The 21080-nt window shown below is 41.5% G+C and overlaps 1 protein-coding gene across 1 annotated transcript in view; it reads left to right on the top strand.

Moving 5' to 3' along the window:
• The window catches only part of KCNH5 (potassium voltage-gated channel subfamily H member 5), a 232944-nt gene that overhangs the window by 73648 nt on the left and 138216 nt on the right, over positions 1–21080 (top strand). The window contains exon 7 of the mRNA XM_084630682.1: positions 1345–1774. Coding sequence (XP_084486808.1) covers positions 1345–1774 — 430 coding nt within the window. The remainder of the gene's footprint in view (positions 1–1344; positions 1775–21080) is intronic.

The following is a 21080-nucleotide window of genomic DNA, read 5'->3' on the forward strand; positions in this document are numbered from 1 at the left end:
TGAAAAATAAGACCATTGTCTAATGTATTGAATCTAGAAACATCAGTTGTAGGTTACCCTTCAAATACAGCCTGCGATAGGAGACACAGATGCATAAGGGGAATAAGGGTTTTTTGATGCTGAAATTAACTACAGGAATTCTCGTATTTTACAGTTTGGTAATATAATTAACTAATGTTTTGACTAATTCAATAATGATGCATAGAAAAGTACAATTTAATCTTCGCATAGAAACTTAGAATGTTTGCCTCATTGCCTTAATTTCTATTTTAAATTTAATGTCTGTGACTTTTTAGTATTTTATATTAGAACTCTTCCTTTGTACGGCTTCTATTTTGAATCACTAATTAATTTAATGCAGAAGTTAGTTATATCATGGGATTACAATAAATTGGGAGCTTTATTTTTCTTCATTCTGCATGTATAACTTCCATTAACACCATTGTGAATCATACTTGCGTTCAGAGGGATATACACACTTTCTGCTCCTTCCCAAATGTTTCCATTACTTTAAAAACATTTCTGTGTGCTTCTATTTCCTAGTATTTGTGCTTCCATTAATTTGTACTTTTCTTGAGTAAAAAAAAAAGTACTGTAGGGAAATATCTATACTGTCTGTTGACCAGCAAGTAAATTCTCTTTCGTGTACATTTCTGACTAGTGGCGCTTGGTGTATATGATACCCACTAAACAGAGCAATGGGCTGTCAGTGATTAGGTAGTATCCCACGCTCAGAATTAGTGAGCTATCTATATGGATAAAAGGACATCCACATTACACTGGATGTGACTACAAATAATAAGGGATGTAATCCCTCTTGTTTCAGGATGTTGGCCAGCCACTCACTGATGGGTGGCATAGTAGAAGTTTCCCCTGTGTGCAGGTTATTCCATGGCTGTTGTTTACAAGTTTTCTTGAATCTTCCTCTGAAGCATATGGCACTGACTACAAGATATTGGACCAGATGGTCCATTGGTTGATCCAGTATGGCAATTCTGTGTCCCTATTTACTGTCCTGCAGGGGGTGCAGTTCTTTGATAAACTTAGAGAAGCCTCCTTCTGGATTGTATACTTAAATTTGGACCTGTTCCCACTGAAATCCATGCTAAACCTCCCATTGACTTTAAAATAGTAAAAAGAAAAGGAGGACTTAGTCTCTAAGGTGCCACAACAAATTTATTTGAGCATAAGCTTTCGGAAGTGAGCTGTAGCTCCTGAAAGCTTATGCTCAAATAAAATTGTTAGTCTGTAAGGTGCCACAAGTCCTCCTGTTCTTTTTGTGTTACATGCTGTTTTACTCAATAGTGTATTTCTGATGATGTAATGGAACTTATTCTTTTCTAGGGGATCAGCAGCCTTTTCAGTTCCTTAAAAGTGGTGCGACTTCTACGCCTTGGTCGTGTTGCCAGGAAATTGGACCATTATCTGGAATATGGTGCTGCAGTACTAGTGCTGTTGGTCTGTGTCTTTGGACTAGTGGCCCACTGGCTAGCCTGTATATGGTACAGCATTGGGGACTATGAAGTTATAGATGAAGTCACTAATACCATCAAGACAGACAGCTGGCTCTACCAGTTGGCATTGAGTATAGGGGCACCCTATCGGTACAATACCAGCGGCTCAGGGCAGTGGGAAGGAGGCCCCAGCAAAGACTCATTGTATATATCCTCTCTCTACTTTACCATGACAAGCCTTACAACAATAGGATTTGGAAACATAGCTCCAACCACAGATGGAGAGAAGATTTTTTCGGTGGCCATGATGATGGTTGGCTGTAAGTAGAATCATTTTATTTTATTTTGCATGTAGATCTTTGCATTAGTACAGTATGAAAAGAGAAATATTTAAACCATATGTATTGGATCCTTGTACTGTTCACAATTAGTTGCATTTTCAGTTTCCTATGCTTGGCATCAGCACTCTTGACACGTAGAGTATATTTTAGCATCTTCCACTGCAGATAAATAACCAGGGAATAAAGCTGAAACCACAACTGAAAAATTGAACAATTTTATTGTCAGAGCTTGTGATTAGATTGCAAGATACAGTGTAGGTTAAGTATGATCACTGGTGTATAGTGAGACTAGGATTTCTTTGCATTTTAAAGATCATTTTGGGTACATTTTAAGTGTCTTAATTTGAATTTGGTTAAAATTTGCACACAAACGCATTGATGGTGCCCAGCTTAAATTAGCCCATAGTATTAAAACAATCAAGGTGACCCAACTGTTTGTTTTTCAAAAAAGCATGAAGATTGCATAAGGTGGTTGTACCTTTTATCTCATTGGCTTGGTTTTACTGTAAGCTCTATTTTTATCTCCTGAGAATGGTAACTTTTGTCACCATGGAAGCTGGAGGTAGAGGAGATCATTGCAAGACACTATATTGTACCTCTTCTCAGTTTCCTGCTATTTCGCAGCTCCTCTAAAATGGCTTTAAAATGGCTGTACAAAGGACTGTTTCTTGTTTTATACTGTCTAGGCAAGAGCATCGGACTGTTCTTTTGGTGAAGAATCATCTTCAAAATATAAAAAGAAAAGGAGTACTTGTGGCACCTTAGAGACTAACCAATTTATTTGAGCATAAGCTTTCGTGAGCTACAGCTCACTTGATCCGATGAAGTGAGCTGTAGCTCACGAAAGCTTATGCTCAAATAAATTGGTTAGTCTCTAAGGTGCCACAAGTACTCCTTTTCTTTTTGCGAATACAGACTAACACGGCTGTTACTCTGAAACCTTCAAAATATAGCATTGTTTGAGTAGCTGGCAAATGATAGCAGGGGATTGTTGAAAGATGTAATAAATATTAATATAATGTGGGTGAAAGAGGGAAATATTTAACTGTTTGATAATCTCAATACTTGGCATTTCTACTAATGCTTTACATTGCCAAAGCTCTGTACAACCACTAAGTGATTATATAACAAGGATGCAAACAAAACCTATCAAATTAGGATCTGCATAATCTCTGTGCTAATTAACTCAGCTAACACCTTGGGTCCATCTTTGCAAAATACTGAACTGTAAAAAGCAACTTTCTTAAGCTCCTCAGCTTGTTAAATCTGTTTACTATTTTTAACACATTCAGTTTGTTTTTAAGATTGGGGAATCAGCAATCTGACTGCATGCCTACAGCGTGGTGTCATACAATTTGCTTTTAATGAGTCTTTTACGTAATGTGTTTCAGTTAACCTTGCAATCTATAAAAAATCAACTCCAAAAAGCTAGATTGTTGTTGAGCTACTGTGTGTATGACATAGAAAATACACGTTTTGTCGATGTGTTTAATACTATGTGCAGATGTCTAAGTACTGGGACAGTAGGATGGTTTTACAGCATCTTAAATATTTCAATCATCTTATTTTCCTTGCTTTTTTTGGAGAGCTCTAATGGTGTGCAGAGGAAGGGACTTTCACAGGTAATCGAACATCATCATTAAATGACCTGGGGCAGGACAGGAGCAGAGGAAATGGGGCTTGTCACTTTATTTGCATTTCCTGCAACTGGGCACATTGTTTCTACATTCTTCTCTGAAACATGTGGCAGAGATATGAAAGATACATGCTGGAACCAAAGGTTTGATATTGACAAAAGTCTTTGCCCATCCCAGAGGCTGATATTGATAGTGATCCTAAATGTTTCCAAAGTGACACCCAGGCTGGGCACATCACAAGCACTGCAGAACTATCCGCTGGAATTGGTGACTGGGATTGTGGGGATTAGGGTGAAGTGGGACAGAGCCTGAAAATCTGCATGTACAGAGAAGGAACAGTAAGGGGGCCAAATACTACCTGCTGTTTTCAAGTGTATAATTTCACTGGCATTTGTGTAGCTACGCATGTGAGTAAGGTGAACAGGATTTTGCCCGTAGAAGGGAGGTACAGGGAGCAGAACCTAATTTTTTATCTATATTTTAAAATTACATCAGTAGAATTTTGGGTGTTTTGCAGATTTAATAGTGAATGCTTGAGGATCTGATTGTCAAAGATGGGCCCGTATAAATCTATATGCCCAATTGTGTGGGCCTAATTTGTGCATTCAGGTATCAATTGTGAGTGCAATGTAAACTTAAATCTAAATAAAATAAATGGGTCACTTGATTGCTTACATGGCTAGTTAGATGGCTAACTAGCCATGCCTGCTTGCAAATATCAAGCTTGTGCTTTGCAGTCATGGTATATGCGTACACTAATTAGACCTGCTGGATTGTGCATGTGTATTTGAGTGTGTACATCATTGACAATCTGACTGTATGAAAACAAAAAGGAGCTATACAAGGAAGAAAGCATGCAGGAGAAACTGTAATAAGCCAGAAAGGAACTTTTTCCTTTGGGAGATGCTAAACTATAGTGCTAATCCTGTAAATGTTTGCTAATACCAGTAGTTTGGTATTGGAAACATTTTTCTAACTGCCAAATGTTTTAAGCTTAGCATTGGAAACAGAGATAGTAATTCATCACAATCCCAATTGCCTAAGCATGCAATCTTCAGCCATGGAATAAATTATTTGCTGTATTATCAACAAGCAGTGACTTGTGCAAGCCAGAAGTCTGCTATTTTCAATGGTGAAGTTATCTGGAGGAGGAAAGTGTATCTGGAGAGATTATATGAATGGCCAGCATTACAAAAAGGCATACATTTGAAAACTAATGAAGCGTTAAAGCTGTGCAGCTGATAGCACAAGTTGCCTTATGGAAAAACAAAGTGAATGTGGTCGGCTGTACATTTGACAGATCTTTGGTCACCTGGCTGTTCACTGTGGTCACCTTCAGCAGGTTGTTTAGTCTTTCGGAGAGAGATCACCTTTCCTCTTTCAGGAGAGAGTGCTTTTAACAACTATACTCCATGCTCATGGAACGTACCTTGGATATCTCTCTGACTTACTCAGTCCATCGTGGTGTTTAATGCTAAGAAAAACTAGCTTTGTTTGCTGCATCTGAACTTTAAACTGTGCTGCTTTTATTGTAAGGCACCTGTGACTCTCTTGAGTGAAGATTGTGCTGTATAAATGTGTATTTTGTTTTTGTTGTTTCTGGAGGCGGAAAGTGCATTGGGAATTCAGTTTATTATAGCTCATTTTGCTTTGATTAGGTCATTGCATCTACTGCACAGATTGGAGAGAGTGGATATGTCTGTCAAGTCTCTTGCCTGAAGCAGCGGTATCTTATCCTGCATGAGGGACCTTTCCCTCAAGCCTCCCATTGGCTCTTGGCAACTTACGCTTTCCCCTTATGTGTTCCAACTTCCCCCCCTTTGTGATTTCCTCCGACAAAATCCCTGTTATACTAGGTCTTCAGTTGATGTCATAGAGTAACTGCATGGGTTTGGTCAGTTTCACATAATTGAACATGCTGGATAATGAGCCTGAGGTGTGAATCATAGAATCATAGAATATCAGGGTTGGAAGGGACCCCAGAAGGTCATCTAGTCCAACCCCCTGCTCAAAGCAGGACCAATTCCCAGTTAAATCATCCCAGCCAGGGCTTTGTCAAGCCTGACCTTAAAAACCTCTAAGGAAGGAGATTCTACCACCTCCCTAGGTAACGCATTCCAGTGTTTCACCACCCTCTTAGTGAAAAAGTTTTTCCTAATATCCAATCTAAACCTCCCCCACTGCAACTTGAGACCATTACTCCTCATTCTGTCATCTGCTACCATTGAGAACAGTCTAGAGCCATCCTCTTTGGAACCCCCTTTCAGGTAGTGTGGGACCAGGAATGTGAAATTTACCGTATTGGGTAACAATAAGTGGAAGATCATAGCCATGTTCTTGAAGAACACCCGAGACAATGGATGTTGAGTGTTTAACCGTGTCTGCTCTATCTCTGAATATGAAACCCCCAGAAGAATCTCTCGTTCATGCCTTAGCCCTCTGAAGAGCCTTGAAATTCTGTATGGCCGTTCTACCTCTGAATGGGTATTGTAGCACATAGGCCAGGCTTCCCTTGAGAGTAAAAAATACCGGTAGGTTTTGTTTGTTGTTTTTTGTTCTTTGGGTTTTTTTTTTTTTACATTTACCTATCCTTAAAAGAATCGTTGGGTTTAAATTACAGAGGGCAAAGTTTGCTAATTCAAGCTAGTTTTGTGATGGCTCATCAGAATTTATGTGGTTGTAAACCTCCTCCAGAAGCTTTGCCTATTTCTAGCAGATACTGCAGCAGTTTCCACAAAGTGCAGTTACAGAGTATTATCATGTGAATTGCTAGCCGCCTTCAAAGGTCAAAATGACGACAATTCTTTTGGCACTGAACATATACAGTGCGATGCCTTGCATCTGTAGATTGGAAACAGTGAAAACATCGTCATTTACTGACTGTGGGTATGATTCAGCCTTGTTACGGTTTGTGGGAGGCTCTCATTTCAGTAACATTCCCCTATTTTAGTTTTACAAGCTGGAGAGACATTTATTGCAGAAAGTGGGTCAGGTGTTCTCATCTGATCCACCTTTCCTTGTAACAGAGCCCTTCCTAATGAGCTGTGAGTGAACTGTGCTGAAACAGGACCTTCTGAAGGTTGCAGCTCTACTTCCTACACAACGGTTTGCTTTTTCTCAGGTTCAGATCCCTGGTTTGGGAGTGTGATGTGGTCTGCTTCCAGTGCGAAGATAAGTTGTTGTTGCTAAAAGCCAGCAAATAATTCATTCCAGGGTATTCTTTTATTGTTCAAGTGATGTTAGTCAGTTCATTTTCAGCCTACTGTAGTCAGCCACTTGCGTGCTGTTTGCATGACCCAGACAGGGTTATCTAGCAAATGGGTTAAGCAATGGCAAAAGCTTTACACCAGTTGAGCCGTGTATGATGCCTTAATTGGAAGCGGGAGTTTGTCTGGCAGATTTCCAGGCAAGCAGTCCCAAGGGTCTGTAGGATTTAGTATTAATCCCTATGAAAATATATGTAATAGAGTCGCTCCCAGGAAAAATCATTACCAGCCATGAAGATTAAATCATACTTTGCACCGCAACAAATAGCAGGCTTGCAATGGCATTTTCATGAGGAGGTTTTATGTCTGCAGGAATGCACTGGACTGTATGTCTAACGATGAATAAAATGTAGCACTTTACTGTCTCATACGAGGGTTCATCCTATGTACAGAAGTTTCTTCCTTCTGCTTCTCCTATCAGCAGTGGGAGGTGTGGGAGGGACATGATTCTCCTCCTGGGGCAGTAGGAGGCTTTGACCTCTCTACAGCCAGTGGAGGCCTCATTACTAACTCTCCCTGGCACCTTTGGGCATGTCTAAACTGTATTGTGAACACCGGTCTGTGGGACCTGCACTTGTGGACTCCACATTTCCAAGTCTTCAAACTACATTGTAAACCTGGGTTTACAGTTGCTGGATCTGGGTCTGACAGCCATGCTACAGCGTCCATTCTGCCCTACACAGACTCTGTGCCTCAGGGCTGCGGCTTGAGCTGAGTCCACACTGCCAAAGGACAGGGCTTGGACTTGAGTCGCAGCAGGACTCGTGCTAGGACTCAGGTCCCGAGTGCTTGCTGACCTGAGTCAGAAAGATTTGTGTGAGGGAGTTAAGGAGGTAGGGAATTTTGAGCTCAAACCTGGGTCTGAGCCCAGGTTTACAGTGCAGTGTAGACCTCCCTTCGAGTGCCTTGGAAGTACGAGGCCAGTGGGTGAGAATGGGTGGGTGGGAGCCCTCTGCAGTTCCTTTAAACAAGAGCAGTGCGAACTGACAGATCGCTCTAGCTGCTGCTGTTAAAATGTGTCATGTTCATAGCATCCAAAAATGTGACAGGCACATGGACAGCCATCTGCTGACAGAGACATATGGGCTAGGAGGGCTGGTCTGCAAACCTTGTCCTGTGAAGGAGGTAGCATGTAGGCTGGCATTATAGCTGGCCTCCTTTCCTAGCAGTTTCTTGAACACAATACAGAGATCCTGCTCTGCTTCTTGATCTAGGGGAGGGAGCGGTCTACATGGTTTTAACTTCCACTTGTTCCTCCTCCCCGCACTGTGCCCCAGGGCAGGATTGAGCCCTTTCTCGCTTGTGGACACTTGACTGTATTACAAAACCTGAAACTACCATGTAGATTGGCACCTGCCCAGGGAAGCCCAGAACTGGAGCACCAGGAGTGTTGCAGGTCAAGATTGAAGTGCATTGGCAGAGATGTGTGAGGGACTTTCATCACCAGTAGCTTTCCTAACTCTCCCAAGAAAGGATACATTACAGAACTAAACTCTGCCCTAGTGAAATGTTTCAAAGGCACGGCGCTTTCTAAAAATGGTCAGACATGTAATGTGTACGATGAAGCCTGTTGAGAACAACTGATGATGGCCCTCTGATAAAGGCGGAGCAGAATTGTAACCATTCTGTTTTGGTGTTCTTTGGAGGTGTGTCTTGTAACAACAGGACTGGAGCATGGGTGATGGGCAGTGTCGTCTTAGTCAGGTTTCCCTGCTATTTGTATACATCCAACACTGGTAACGGGTACTTTACAAAATAAGATATGCCTGGTTCCTCTTCAGGGAAGGTCTCCCCTTTCACCGCCTTTTTACGTTGACTTCTTGTCAGGATCAGGAGCCAGTGGGTTTTCTAGGAGAGCTGTTTTGAGTGTCTTTTGTAGCTGGCTTAAGCAGGTGCCTGCTTGGTGAGATTTGGGCTCAGTCTGATTACCCTGTGAAGTCAGTTCTGTAAGTTCTTAGACCCTCCTCTAAGCCTTGCCTGCCCGCAACCATTGCAAGTTCAAAAGTGGGTTCATTCACCTAAAGCATTGCTACTATAGCAGACCTGGTAGAGAGCAGAGTGAGAGAGAGATGAGTCTAGGTGATATAAAAGGTAAAGCCCTCTATCTAGACCAGGAATTTGGTTGCCTTGCAACACAGAGTCATGAATTCGTGTTGGTTAACCACATTTAGAGGGCTGAATGCTGTGTGCTGCTCTGGCTGAAGTTTCTGAATGTTTCTTAGGGTCAGTGCCAGGTAGCATAGGTGGCAGTTAGAGCATTCTAGACACGAGATGCATGAATCACTACCACGAGGCCTGAATCGGAGATAACGGGTGTAGCAGGATGAAAGGGAAAGAAGGCACTGCTGGACACTGCTTTAAGGGCAAGGAAGGGTAGCGACAAAACTTGTAAGGAATTGACCCCACTGCTTTGATGACTGGGGTGAGAGAAGCCGTCTCGTGAGAGGCAGTGGCATGGTTTCTGCCAGCATCAGTCTCTCTAAAACACTCCAGTTTTGATCTTTTCCAGCCAGGCCATGAATTGAATTGGTGATAGCAAGGTGAAAATGTACTGTGGCTGAGCAGTTTAAATCAGTCATGTACTGGTATTTGGGTTAATTGCCTTGTTGTGCTGCTGACAAACCTTACGTGTGTTAAGCATGATCGCATTGGCCATCTTGAGTGAAGTCCTGCCTTTAACAGGAGGAGCTGGGGTGCTCCAGAGGGGGTTTCATTCATGTGTTGCACACCAGAGCCCTTAGGTAACCATGATGCACACTGGGGTGTTCTCTTCTTCTGGGTAAGGGAGGCAACACGTGTCCTCCGTTACCATATGCTGCAGACAGCATCCTGGTGTGCTAGTCACCTGCAGGCAGATTTTTAAAGATATCTAGGTGCCAAACAATGCTGATAGGCCCCTAGTGAGGTATCAAAAAGGCACTCCAGCATAGTGAGGAATCTTGTCAAAATTCTACCGGGCATCTAGTTATATCTTTAGGAGCCTACGTATCTTTGAAAAATCTGCCTCTGGAGTATAGCCACATCCCGTTTTTGGCAGACCACACCCTTTTAATGTGAGTGAGTGGGTGTGATAATTGCTCCCCCCCTTCCATAAAACTCTCTGAAGATAAGTTTGTAAACCTGTCCTACTTTGCCAGATGGCAGGGGTAAAGTTGCATGCCTACCCTCTAAATATCAGTATTTCTTGATTTTCTAAAGCTTTCTAGCGCTAAAGGGATACTAGGTAAATTTTTCAAAAGGCATCTAGGTCACTTGGAAGTAGAGCTGGGTGAATAATGGATTTTTCAGTTTGTTGGCAATTCTGAAAAATAATTTTAAAAAATTGTTTCAGGTTAAACCAAAAAAATTTGTTGGTAAATGGAAATTTGAAGAAAAAAAAAGGGTTGAAAGAAACATTTTGTTACAAAAAAATCAAAATGTTTAGTTTCAATGTCAACCATTTAAAACTTGTATTGATTTATTAGTATAATTATAGGAAATTGTGAAATGGAAAGTCCTGTTTTGAACCAAAAACTGAAAATGCTTTGAAAATGTTGAAACAAAATATTTTGATCTTTTTGACTGAAACAATTTGGCAAAACCAGTATGAATTTGTGAAATGTTTTGGTGTTGCCAAATCTGCCTTTTTCACCAAAAAAGTTTTGTTTTAAAAATTTCATCCAGCTCTACTTGGGGAAACTATATTTTTACGCTTTGTCAGGTTACTTAGGAACCTAAGTGCCATTGATTTTCAATTAAATTTAGTGTTCTGCATCCCTCAGTCACTTTTGAAAATTAGACTTCGAATCTTAAGTCACATACTTTTGAAACTTTTACCCATCATCAACTTGAAGCCTAGTAAGTCAAACAAAAACAAATCACAATGTAGTTCCCAGTGCTACACATGTCCCTGAATCTCCTGCCAACCTTGTTGTTTCACAGCCATATTTTGTTATTGTTTAAACATTGTTCTCTTCCCTGTTGCTGAAAGACCCATACAAACATCAGGGGTAACTGACCGACTCTATATGGGAAAAAATATAGTCTATATGTAAATATCAAACTGACCGGACAAGAGATTTTCAACTTGACTGGTTGTGACCTCCTTGCAATCACTTGCTGGCCGTCTGGTGTTGCTAAATGAGAGTTAGGCCCAAGCTGGATCCCATCTAGATTCTCTGCGAATTTCTGGTATTGAAAAGGTGGAGAATCGCTGAAGTAGATACAAAGTGCTATGAAATGTACAAAGTAGACAAGCTGAAAAACCAGAGCTGTTTTTTTTCTCTCTCTAGTGCTTTGCAGGTATAGTGATCTTAGCTGTTACCTGTAGCAATAGCAGGTCAAACGTTTTCAGACAGAAGAATGGTTTCAGGGCCATTCTCAACTTTGCAGCCTTAACGTTCTCTAAACATATCATAGTATTTTATATGAAATTCTCCTCTAGCTGTTGAGGGAAGAGTCAGACTGTAAAAGAATGAGTAGCCTAAATTAAACAGCAGTAGAGTTACTCCTAGAAGTCAGAGGAATTGAAAAAAAAGAATCGGATCATGCAGCACTCTTTCATGAGTATTCAGTCCATAAGGATTGGCGAGGATACAATGGATTTTCTTGACAGAAGAACTGTGGGTGTGTACTCTTTTGTTTTGCTTGTGTTCTGAAATGGTGGCAGGTTTAAAAATATTCAGGCAGTTAGTTTGTAGCAAAAACGTATGTGCCTCTAATGCAAACAGCTGTACACTATAAAACAGCCTCTTTGGGAAGTGTTAGTGGAATTCTTGCGAAGTTCTATCTAGAGCAGGTTTATATATGCTTTAGTTCTGTTATTGAGTGGATTCATTTAAATGGATTTGTGGTCTTTAGGGAGAGGAGGCAGAGATTAGGAGAGGAAAGAGTGAAGGAATGGTATTTAGCTGTTACTGTACAATGTTATCTAAAATGACTGAAAATTACTCAGTCATAGATTTAAAAAAAAGATGTCCAAGTATATATGGGGGAACCCCTAGGCAGTGCTTCTGCTTACTTACAGATTATGCAACTGAGCACCTGAAATATCCGTCCTCTCATGATGTGGGGGTGGTGCTCACATTTTCCGGGTGTTCCCAGAACCTCTCTATTTCTCAGTTAGCAAGGGTTAGTTAGCATCTAGACCACAAAAGACCTAGTGTGTTATATTAGGTAACATATATAAACAAATCCTATGGTACCCCACTAGACCATTTAGCGATGGATCTTTAATTTACAAGTTTAGTTGCAGATCACTTCATTAAATCAAATAGTAAATTGAATGATTAAAACCTCGACCCCACAGGGAGTTCTCTGTGGGTAGACCCACTGCAGAGCCCCATCAAAATAAGTAGGGCCCTGCATGAGTGCAAAAGTGTGTCCACATAGAACTTATAGCTGCTTTGGGGCCTTACAAACTGGAACAGGTACAGAGAAGGGCTACTAGGATGATCCGAGGAATGGAAAACCTATTTTATGAAAGGAGACTCAAGGAGCTTGACTTGTTTAGCCTAACCAAAAGAAGGTTGAGGGGAGATATGATTGCTCTCTATAAATATATCAGAGGGATAAATACCGGAGAGGGATTATTTAAGCTCAGTACCAATGTAGACACAAGAACAAATGGATATAAACTGGTCATCGGGAAGTTTAGACTTGAAATTAGATGAAGGTTTCTAACCATCAGAGGAGTGAAGTTTTGGAATAGCCTTCCAAGGGAAGCAGTGGGGGCAAAAGACCTATCTGGCTTTAAGATTAAACTCGATAAGTTTATGGAGGAGATGGTCTGATGGGATAATATGATTTTGGCAGTTAATTGATTTTTAAATATTCATGGTAAATAGGCCCAATGGCCTGTGATGGGATGTTAGATGGGGTGGGATCTGAGTTACTACAGGAAATTCTTTCCTGGGTATCTGGCTGATGAATCTTGCCCATATGGTCATGTTTTAGCTGATCGCCATATTTGGGGTCAGGAAGGAATTTTCCTCCAGGGCAGATTGGAAGAGGCCCTGGTGGTTTTACGCCTTCCTCTGTAGCATGGGGCACGGGTCACTTGCCACGATTAGAGGACTTCAGTAGCTCAAACCACGATTTGAGGACTTCAGTAGCTCAGAGATAGGTGAGAGGTTTTTCGCAGAAGTGGTGGGTGAATTTCTGTGGCCTGCGTTGTGCAGGAGGTCGGACTAGTTGATCATAATGGTCCCTTCTGACTTTAATATCTATGAGTCTATGAACGTGCATGACTAGGGCCCTACCAAATTCACAGTCCATTTTGGTCAATTTCATGGTCATATGAATTTAAAAATAATAAATTTCATGATTTTAAATCTATTTAAAGCTACTTAAATCTGAAATTTCAGTGTTGTAATTATAGGGATCATCCTGATGCAAAAACGAGTTGCGGGACAGGGCTCACAAGGTTATGGTAGTGGGTGTTGCCGTATTGCTACCCTTACTTCTGCGCTGCTGCTGATGGCAGCTGGAGAGCGGTGGCTGCTGGCTGGAAGCCCGGCTCTGAAGGCAGAGCCGCCGCCAGCAGCAGTGCAGAAGTAAGGAAAGCATGGTATGGTGTTGCCACCTGTCCTTCTGTGCTGCTGCCTGCAGAGCTGGGCCCAGTCAGCAGCTGCCACTCTCCGGCCACCCAGCTCTGAAAGCAGCAGCTCGGGAGTAAGGGTGGCCTGGTGTGGTGTTGCCACCCTTACTTCTGCGCTGCTGCTGGCGGGGCGCTGCCTTCAGAGCGGGACACCCAGCCAACAGCTGCTGCTCTCTGGCCGCCCAGCTCTGAAGGCAGCGCAGAAGTGTGGGTGGCAATACTGTGACCCTGCCCCAAAAATAATCTTGTGATCCCCCCCACCCCCCGCAATTCCTTTTTCAGTCCGCATCCCCAATTTGAGAAACGCTGGTCTCCCCGGTGAAATCTGTATAGTACAGGGTAAAAGCACACAAAAGACCAAATATCATGGGGGGAGACCAGATTTCATGGTCTGTGATGCGCTTTTCGTGGCTGTGAATTTGGTAGGGCCCTATTCATGACACGTTGTCAGCAGACTTCTACTTTGTGTGCATGTTAGATATGCATTTTCAGTTTGCAAACCAATATTTTCATCTTGTCTCCTTTAAAACCATGTTCTGAAGTGTCCCTAGCCTCTGTTTGCCAGAAGTTGGGAATGGGCAACACGGGATGGATCACTTGATGATTACCTGTTCTGTTCATTCCTTCTGAAGCACCTCGCATCGGCCACTGTCAGAAGATGGGATACTGTCCTAGATGAACCATTGGTCTGAATCAGTATGGCCGTTCTTATGTAATAATGAGCTAATTTTTTCTGCAACAAAGCACTCTAGTTCTGAAATGTATGGGATTGGGAGGAGAGGTGGGGTCCCAGAGAGCAGGATTTAAGAAGCAAGCTACAATATGAAAAAATTGAAGAACTCCTGCCCTAAGGAAATCTTGACCTTTCATTTAAGTCAAACTTCCCTGCCCAGATTTTGTCCTTGTTAAATGTCAGAACTGGAGAAAAAAGTGACACCTTTGTATGTCTGGAGAGGCTTAAACATTGGAAAATGACTGATGAGTTTGACAGTAGGAAACAAAGTTCCTGTCCAGTGGGAGGGAACAGTACAGTGTAGTAGCATTGCAAGTTAATCACATTGTTGTCATGGAATAACACAACATATTTAATGTTTATAAAGAGACTTAAAGTTCTTCAGATATAAGATGCTATACACTGTAAAATGTGAAGAATCCTATTGCATTTAATGGCCACACCGCAACCCATATCAGGTTTCCTCAACATTTGCACATTTTTCTCATGTCTTCAGTCCAAGTGCCATGGATCTGATGGAATCCAGCCCTAATCCCTGACATACTCACAGCCTGGGGAAGTCCACACTGGATGAAGAGCCAGCATATCTGTCGTCTTTACCTTCCTCCTTGCAGTGCTTTGTGCAGGGACCATGTTGGGGGCAGGGCATCCATTCCTAGCTGATTTGAGTGTAACCCACGAATATTTTAGTATTTTAGGAAATAGTATTGGTGTTATTTATTTAAAAGAGGAAATAGAGAGTATTTAGTAATCCAGTAGTGAGTGTGTGTATTTTCTCTCACTTTTAAACAAGTGAACAAAGAAAGAAAAGTAAAAACAATCCAAAAACCATAATGATATTTTTAATATAACCAATAAAAGCACTTCTGTTTGTTTTCATTTCAAATGTTGTTGAAAAGCCTAAAAGAATCCAGAAATTTTTTGAACAGAACACTTTTTTTCAGTTCTTCTGAGTTTTTTTTTTTTTTTTTTTTTTTTTTTTTTTGTGAAAATTAAAATGGAATTTTGGACCAGTCCTGCTGCTGATGTTTAACCGGTATTAAAATAAGATGGAAATAGGTTATACAAATTCTTCCGTGATGCTGATGTCATAAGTGACATCACTTCTTATGGAGATGGCTCTCATTGCCTTCTCATTGAAGGCTCTGTAATGCCATTTTTAAAATGTAAATTCTTTTCCTGTTCTGAAAAACAGCTCTGTACAAATGGCATCTTGTGGTTCCAGGTTTGCTGCTTCTCAGTGAAAGATGCTCAGTTTCTGAGCAAAAAAAGACTACTTTTAAATGGCCACAATGCCACGTGATTTTTGAATTCAAAATGTCCTTTTTCTGCTCCACACAGCCTGGTGCATTTCTCCCCCATAAAACAGTAAATGCTCAAATGGACAAAGGATGTGTTCTCCAGCACCCTGATCATGCTTGTTGTGCTTACATCTCTTTATCTCTTCATTGTGTTTTTGGATTGTAAGCGCTTTAGAACAGGGACTGTGTCTTCCTATATGTGTGTAAAACATATAGTAGACTTTGGCCATGATGGCAGCCTTAATTATGGCATTTCCCAACTTTTCAGTGCTTGACTTGGCAACATTAAAAATGTTCCTTTAACATACTTTTTGTGCGCAATTGCCTAGGTTTTTAAGAAGGCAATTTGAAAAAGCAAATTATGTCATGTGGCATCACATTGACACCAACATGGCTCCTCAGTGGAGTTGGAACCTTTAGATCCATGACCACAGATCTTTGCCACGTAAGCTAACTGAGTAACTGGTAGGAGTAGTAAGTTGTCATCCTCTGCGTAGTCCAGCAGTGGAGGGAGGTGGAATGCTTTGCCAGTTGGTTTCACAGATATTTGCTGAGGAATAGCGAGACTCTGGACTCTTGGGTTCCATTCCAAGCTCTGGAAAGGAGTGTGCTCTAGTGGGCACAAGCTCTTCTGCAGTCTCTCATCCTACCTGCCTCTTTTCCATCCCTATCTGCTCATTCTCCTCATCTAGCCAAACCCAGTCCCCTCTCCCCAGACTTCTCATCCACATCCCAGTCTCCTTGCCTAGCCAGTCCCAGTTCCCCCCGCCCTGCCTCCAGCTCCTCATACATCTCTCTCCACATCTCCTGGCCTCCAGTCCTCCCTCCACGTATGTTCCTGGTCTCCACTGGCTCCCAGTCACAATCTCCTTCCACTGGCACATTGTCCAATCTCGATGTCCCACCCTGGTTCCTTGTCCCAATCTCTTTGCCCAGCCAGTTCTGGTCTCTTCCCATTCAAACTCCCAGTTCCATCTTTCCTCTCCCCTGCTCTGCCAACTTCCAGTCATACTGTCCAGTCCCCCCAGGCTCCTGTCCCAATCTAGTCCCTCTGCTTCCCGAGGTTTAGCTCTTCTCCCCTTTACATTCAAATCAGTCAGCTTCTTCCTCCATGTTATATGGGCCTAGCAGCGTCGTTGAGTGCACCGAACAGACAGGCTTCCTCCTTCCAGCTCTAGGGCCCAGACTCAGAACAGCTCATAGCAGCCCAGAGCTGCAATTGCAAGGAAAGGACTGTCCAGCCTTGGGCTGGAGTGTGCTTATTGTGGATAGAATCTTGGGAAATGTAACTGCTAAAATCTAAGAAGTCTCTACAGAATATGTATGACTTGCATTTTTTTCAAGGGTTTATAACCTGGCCAAATTTGGGCAGATTTTCACAGATACTGGAAAAGACTCATCCCTGATGCACAGGTCACCCCCCTGCTGAATTTCAAGTTCCTGGTGAAAAGCATGGGGGCGCTTGAGCTTTTCTAGGAAAAGGTGGCCAAATTTTTGAATGTGGGCAAAACAGTGAATTTCCCCCCTAACTTTGTTGTTAAAAATGGCTGAATCATTTTCCCTGCAATTTTCCAACAAAAAATTCAGCCTGAGGCAGACACCCGGCATGGACATTTTCAACCCACGTGGTTAGCGTTTGGCAAAGTTATAAGCAATGGAAAATGGGGTCTCATAATGGGAAGTGTGGGGCAACCCTAATAATATGCAGTGCTACCAGCCCTGCCTATAATTCATGCATGTATGTATAATACAGATAAAATAACTGCATTTTAAAACTTGAATTTCACAAGATTCATTGTAATTATTGAGTACAACAGAAACATACCGAGTATTACAAGCAAATCATTTAAAAAATTCAGTCAAATGGCTATAGAATTCAAATCAAGCCTGCTCTCTTGCCAATCATTTCCTAGAAATGTGCTATACAATTTGCTTCATTGACTAAAAGGTAAAAGATTGGTCCTGATCCGGTAAAAGCACTTAGTTCTTGATTTGGGAAAGCACTTATGCACATTCTTACATCCATCCCCATTCAAAAAAGGACTTAACCACATACTCAATAGATTTCCTGAATGGGATGCTTTCCTGCATTAGGGCCTTAATCATGTGCTTCCGTTTAAGCACATGAATAGTTCCATTGACCTCAATATTGCTTAAAGTGAAGCATGTCCTGGGTTGGTGCCGTAATGAAGGAAACACTTTGGTGGATGGGTGGGATCAGCCAAGTGAATTAGGCGAATACGATCAACTGAAAGTCAGTGGAACTTGTACTGCTAACTCCTGTAAGTGCTTCTCAAAATCCCACCATCCATCTCTAGATACATACAACACAGACATTTTTTCCACAGAATGTTAGAATGACATGGGAATACATTTTCGCTCCTTTATATATTAAAGATATTATCACAGATTCCCCATTGTTTTCCCCCTGAATAATAATAGTATATTTTTGTCCATAGATTTCTAAGCAGTTTATAAAAGTAGGTAGGTACTACTGGCACTGTTTTTATAGAAGGGAAAATTGAGGTGTAGAGAAAGTAAGTGACATTCCCAAGGCCACTCAAGTTGGTCAGTGGTAGGGTTGGGACTAGAACTGAGATCTCCTGATTCAGAGGTCACCAGTACCCTAGCCACTTGACCACTAGACATCCCCTTTTTACTGATGCATAGATAGCAATGGCGATGCTGTTATTTCCAGCTTCCCTCTAGTTACTACTATGACTCTCATTATTGTAGACATTTTACACCTGAATTTACAGTCCACCTTTGCCAAAGGAAATGCAGTGTTATATTCAATCCGACATGAACTTTCCATATTAGCACTTAAACTAAAAAAAAAAGAAAAAAAAGGAAGCTGAAAATGAAGAGAAAAAGCTTTTGGTTGCTGGCATGAGTGTTGTGTATGAAATTATTGAGAATGCTAAAGGGTCTGATTCCTAAATTAATGAAACTGGGATGAAGATAGGTCATGCAAGAAAGGACATACAATCAAATGGCCTAGAAGAAGATGAGGAAGAAGAAAGTAGCAGGGGAGCAAGTGATTAGGGAACCATTTCTCCCTTCTGCACGCTCTGCAAGGCACAGTGCCCTTGGGGAAAAACTTGGCCAGGCTTCCATCCCATGCACTACATCCTTGTCGGACTCTGGTCTGCTAGGATGTCTGTGCGAGTGGGGGGAGGTGTCAAGCCCTGGAGCTAGCTAGAGCGTATGCTGTAGCATGCTGATCTTGATTAAAAGTGAAATGAAGGTTGCCTGGCAGCATGTGCTGGGACCTTGTGGGGGCTTATGCGGCTGGTGCCACTTAGCTCCTCATCCCCTGTGACCCTCTAAGGTAAGGGCAAGCGTGCTCTCTCCATCGTCACCACAGAAGGCAGTGGGCACGTTGAGATTACTCAGCTGTCTTCTCTTGGAAGATGAGCAGCTGCGTTTAGCCTTAGATTGGATTTTATGATGCAGAATTAGAGATGATTTTTTGTCGCATTAGACTGGATTTCAAAACTAATAAATTCTCTTCTTGCTGACAGAGCTTCTTTAATATTTATCCGGGATCATAACAGAGATGCATCGTTCATGCTGCATTAAAAGGGTATCTATCTGGATTACAATTTTAGGAAGCTTGTAACGTCACAGATACCACAGCATATTTTTGCCAATGCTGAATTTAACCGAGAACAGATTTTCTAAGGTTCAGATTGGATCCCAGTACAAGTAGAAAAGCTTCAAAATGACCTATTGGCTGAATTGTATATTTTACCATACGAACATAAGAACGGCCATACTGGTCAGATCAATGGTCCATCTAGCCCAGTATCCTGTCTTCTGACAGTGGCCAATGCCAGGTGCCTCAGAGGCAATGAACAGAACAGGTGATCATCAAGTGATCCATCCCCCGTCACCCATTCCCACCTTCTGGCAAACAGAGGCTAGGGACACCATCCCTGTCCCTCCTGGCTAATAGTCATTGATGGACCTATCCCCCAATTCTTTTAGGCCCTAATTCAGCAAAACATTAAGCACATGCGTAACTTTAAGCACCGGAGTAATCCCACTGATTCCAGTGGGCCTACACATGATCTTAAAGTTAAGCCTGTGCTAAAGTGCTTGCTGAACCAGGGGCTTTAATGAGAAAAATTGGGACCCTCCCAACTAGAATGCCTTGGGAAATCACTAGCTATAGACTACCACACAAGAAAGTAGGAAAATCCTTTTATTAAAATGCTTCCTATAAACACGAAAAAAACAGTAAACGGAGTTGTAAACATTTGCAGTATTTTTCATAAAGGGCTTTGAAAGGAACAGGATTGAGTCCGAAATGGAAACTGTATAATTTGTGAACACCCACTCAAACAGATGGAATTGAATGTACAGGATTTAGAGTCAAACAGATTTGATGCAGACTAATGAGTCAGGTGGTGGTGGTGGTTGTTTTCAACAGCCACTTGCAAGGCTGGCAAAAGTCAGTCTATTATTGATACACGTACACATTGGTGAAGAAACATTGCAATCTATTTAAGTTTTAAGAAATGCTCTAATAGCTGCCCTCCCCTCTGATGATTATAGAAAATAATGGAACATGAAGAATTTATGCATTCTCATCTTGCAATCCATTGTCAGCCAGATGAGAAAGCAACAAATGGGATGTTTGCAAAAATATATCATTATGTGACTATAAAATCAAAGGGACTAAACATAGTGCTGTATTCTTTATCTCAGTGACAGATATTTATTCTTTTCTTTGTTTATAATACACACATACTTCTGTTCTAACAAAATTTATATTGGCTAAAGGCATTTCATTTTGTCAATATGACACACAGCTGTGCAGTAGTATGACTTTTTAATTGTTTTAATGTTGTTACAATCAAAATGTCAGAGTAACTTAAACTTTCTCTTTGTTTATTGTCTTGGATATTATGGAAACAGAGCTTCTTCATTAACTACTAAAAGAATGACACATAAGTTCCTAAATAGGGCTATTTTCATCCATACAGGAAAGATGCAGAGTGTTAAATTGCAATCTCACATGGTGTAAATCTGGAGTAACTCAACTGGGGAGGAAAGGAGGTAGTGTAGTCTACTGGACAGAACACTTGACGGAGAATAAGGAGGTCTTGGTTCTATTTCCAGACCTGTCACTCACTTGTGATCCTGGGCAGGCACTTCACATTTGTACCTCTGTTTCTTCTCCAGTTTTTTGGGTGACTTGTCTATTTAGATTGTAAACTCTTTGGGGGCAGGGACTCTCTCTTAATATGTGTTTGTACATTGCCTAGCACTATAGGGCTCCGATCTTGGGGTTGCGTCCTGTACGTACTTCTGTAATACAAAAAAATAAGTAAATAGCATAAGAGTAGCAAAGAGGAGGATTAACTCCCTTAAGTTATTCTGCTGGTCTATTCACATAAGTAAAGACGGACTCCTGTCTCAAGTCAACTATGAGAGAGTGCTACAGAGATCCAGATTTCACCAAGTTGTATACATTCAGGAAAGGCCAGCGAGATGAGGTGTACAACCCACTCTCAAGTACCTCCCACTGCCACACCTTCACTCAAACATATTCTGTGACGGCCAGAAGTTCGTGATGGTCCACGGAAGGGCAGCTGGAAGCGGAATGGAATGAGATCTAATATCCTGCATCTACTACTCATGCTAAAAAAAAAAAATAATAAAGACTATATTTTCTTTTTTATTTACATAGGTCACAATCATACAAATATTACTGGATGCTGTGCTTACTATCATAAGCTTTGTGCCCGGGAATAAACATTTTG

The sequence above is a fragment of the Lepidochelys olivacea genome (assembly GCF_965140295.1).
Source record: "Lepidochelys olivacea isolate rLepOli2 genome assembly, chromosome: 6".
Lineage (NCBI taxonomy): Eukaryota > Metazoa > Chordata > Testudines > Cheloniidae > Lepidochelys > Lepidochelys olivacea.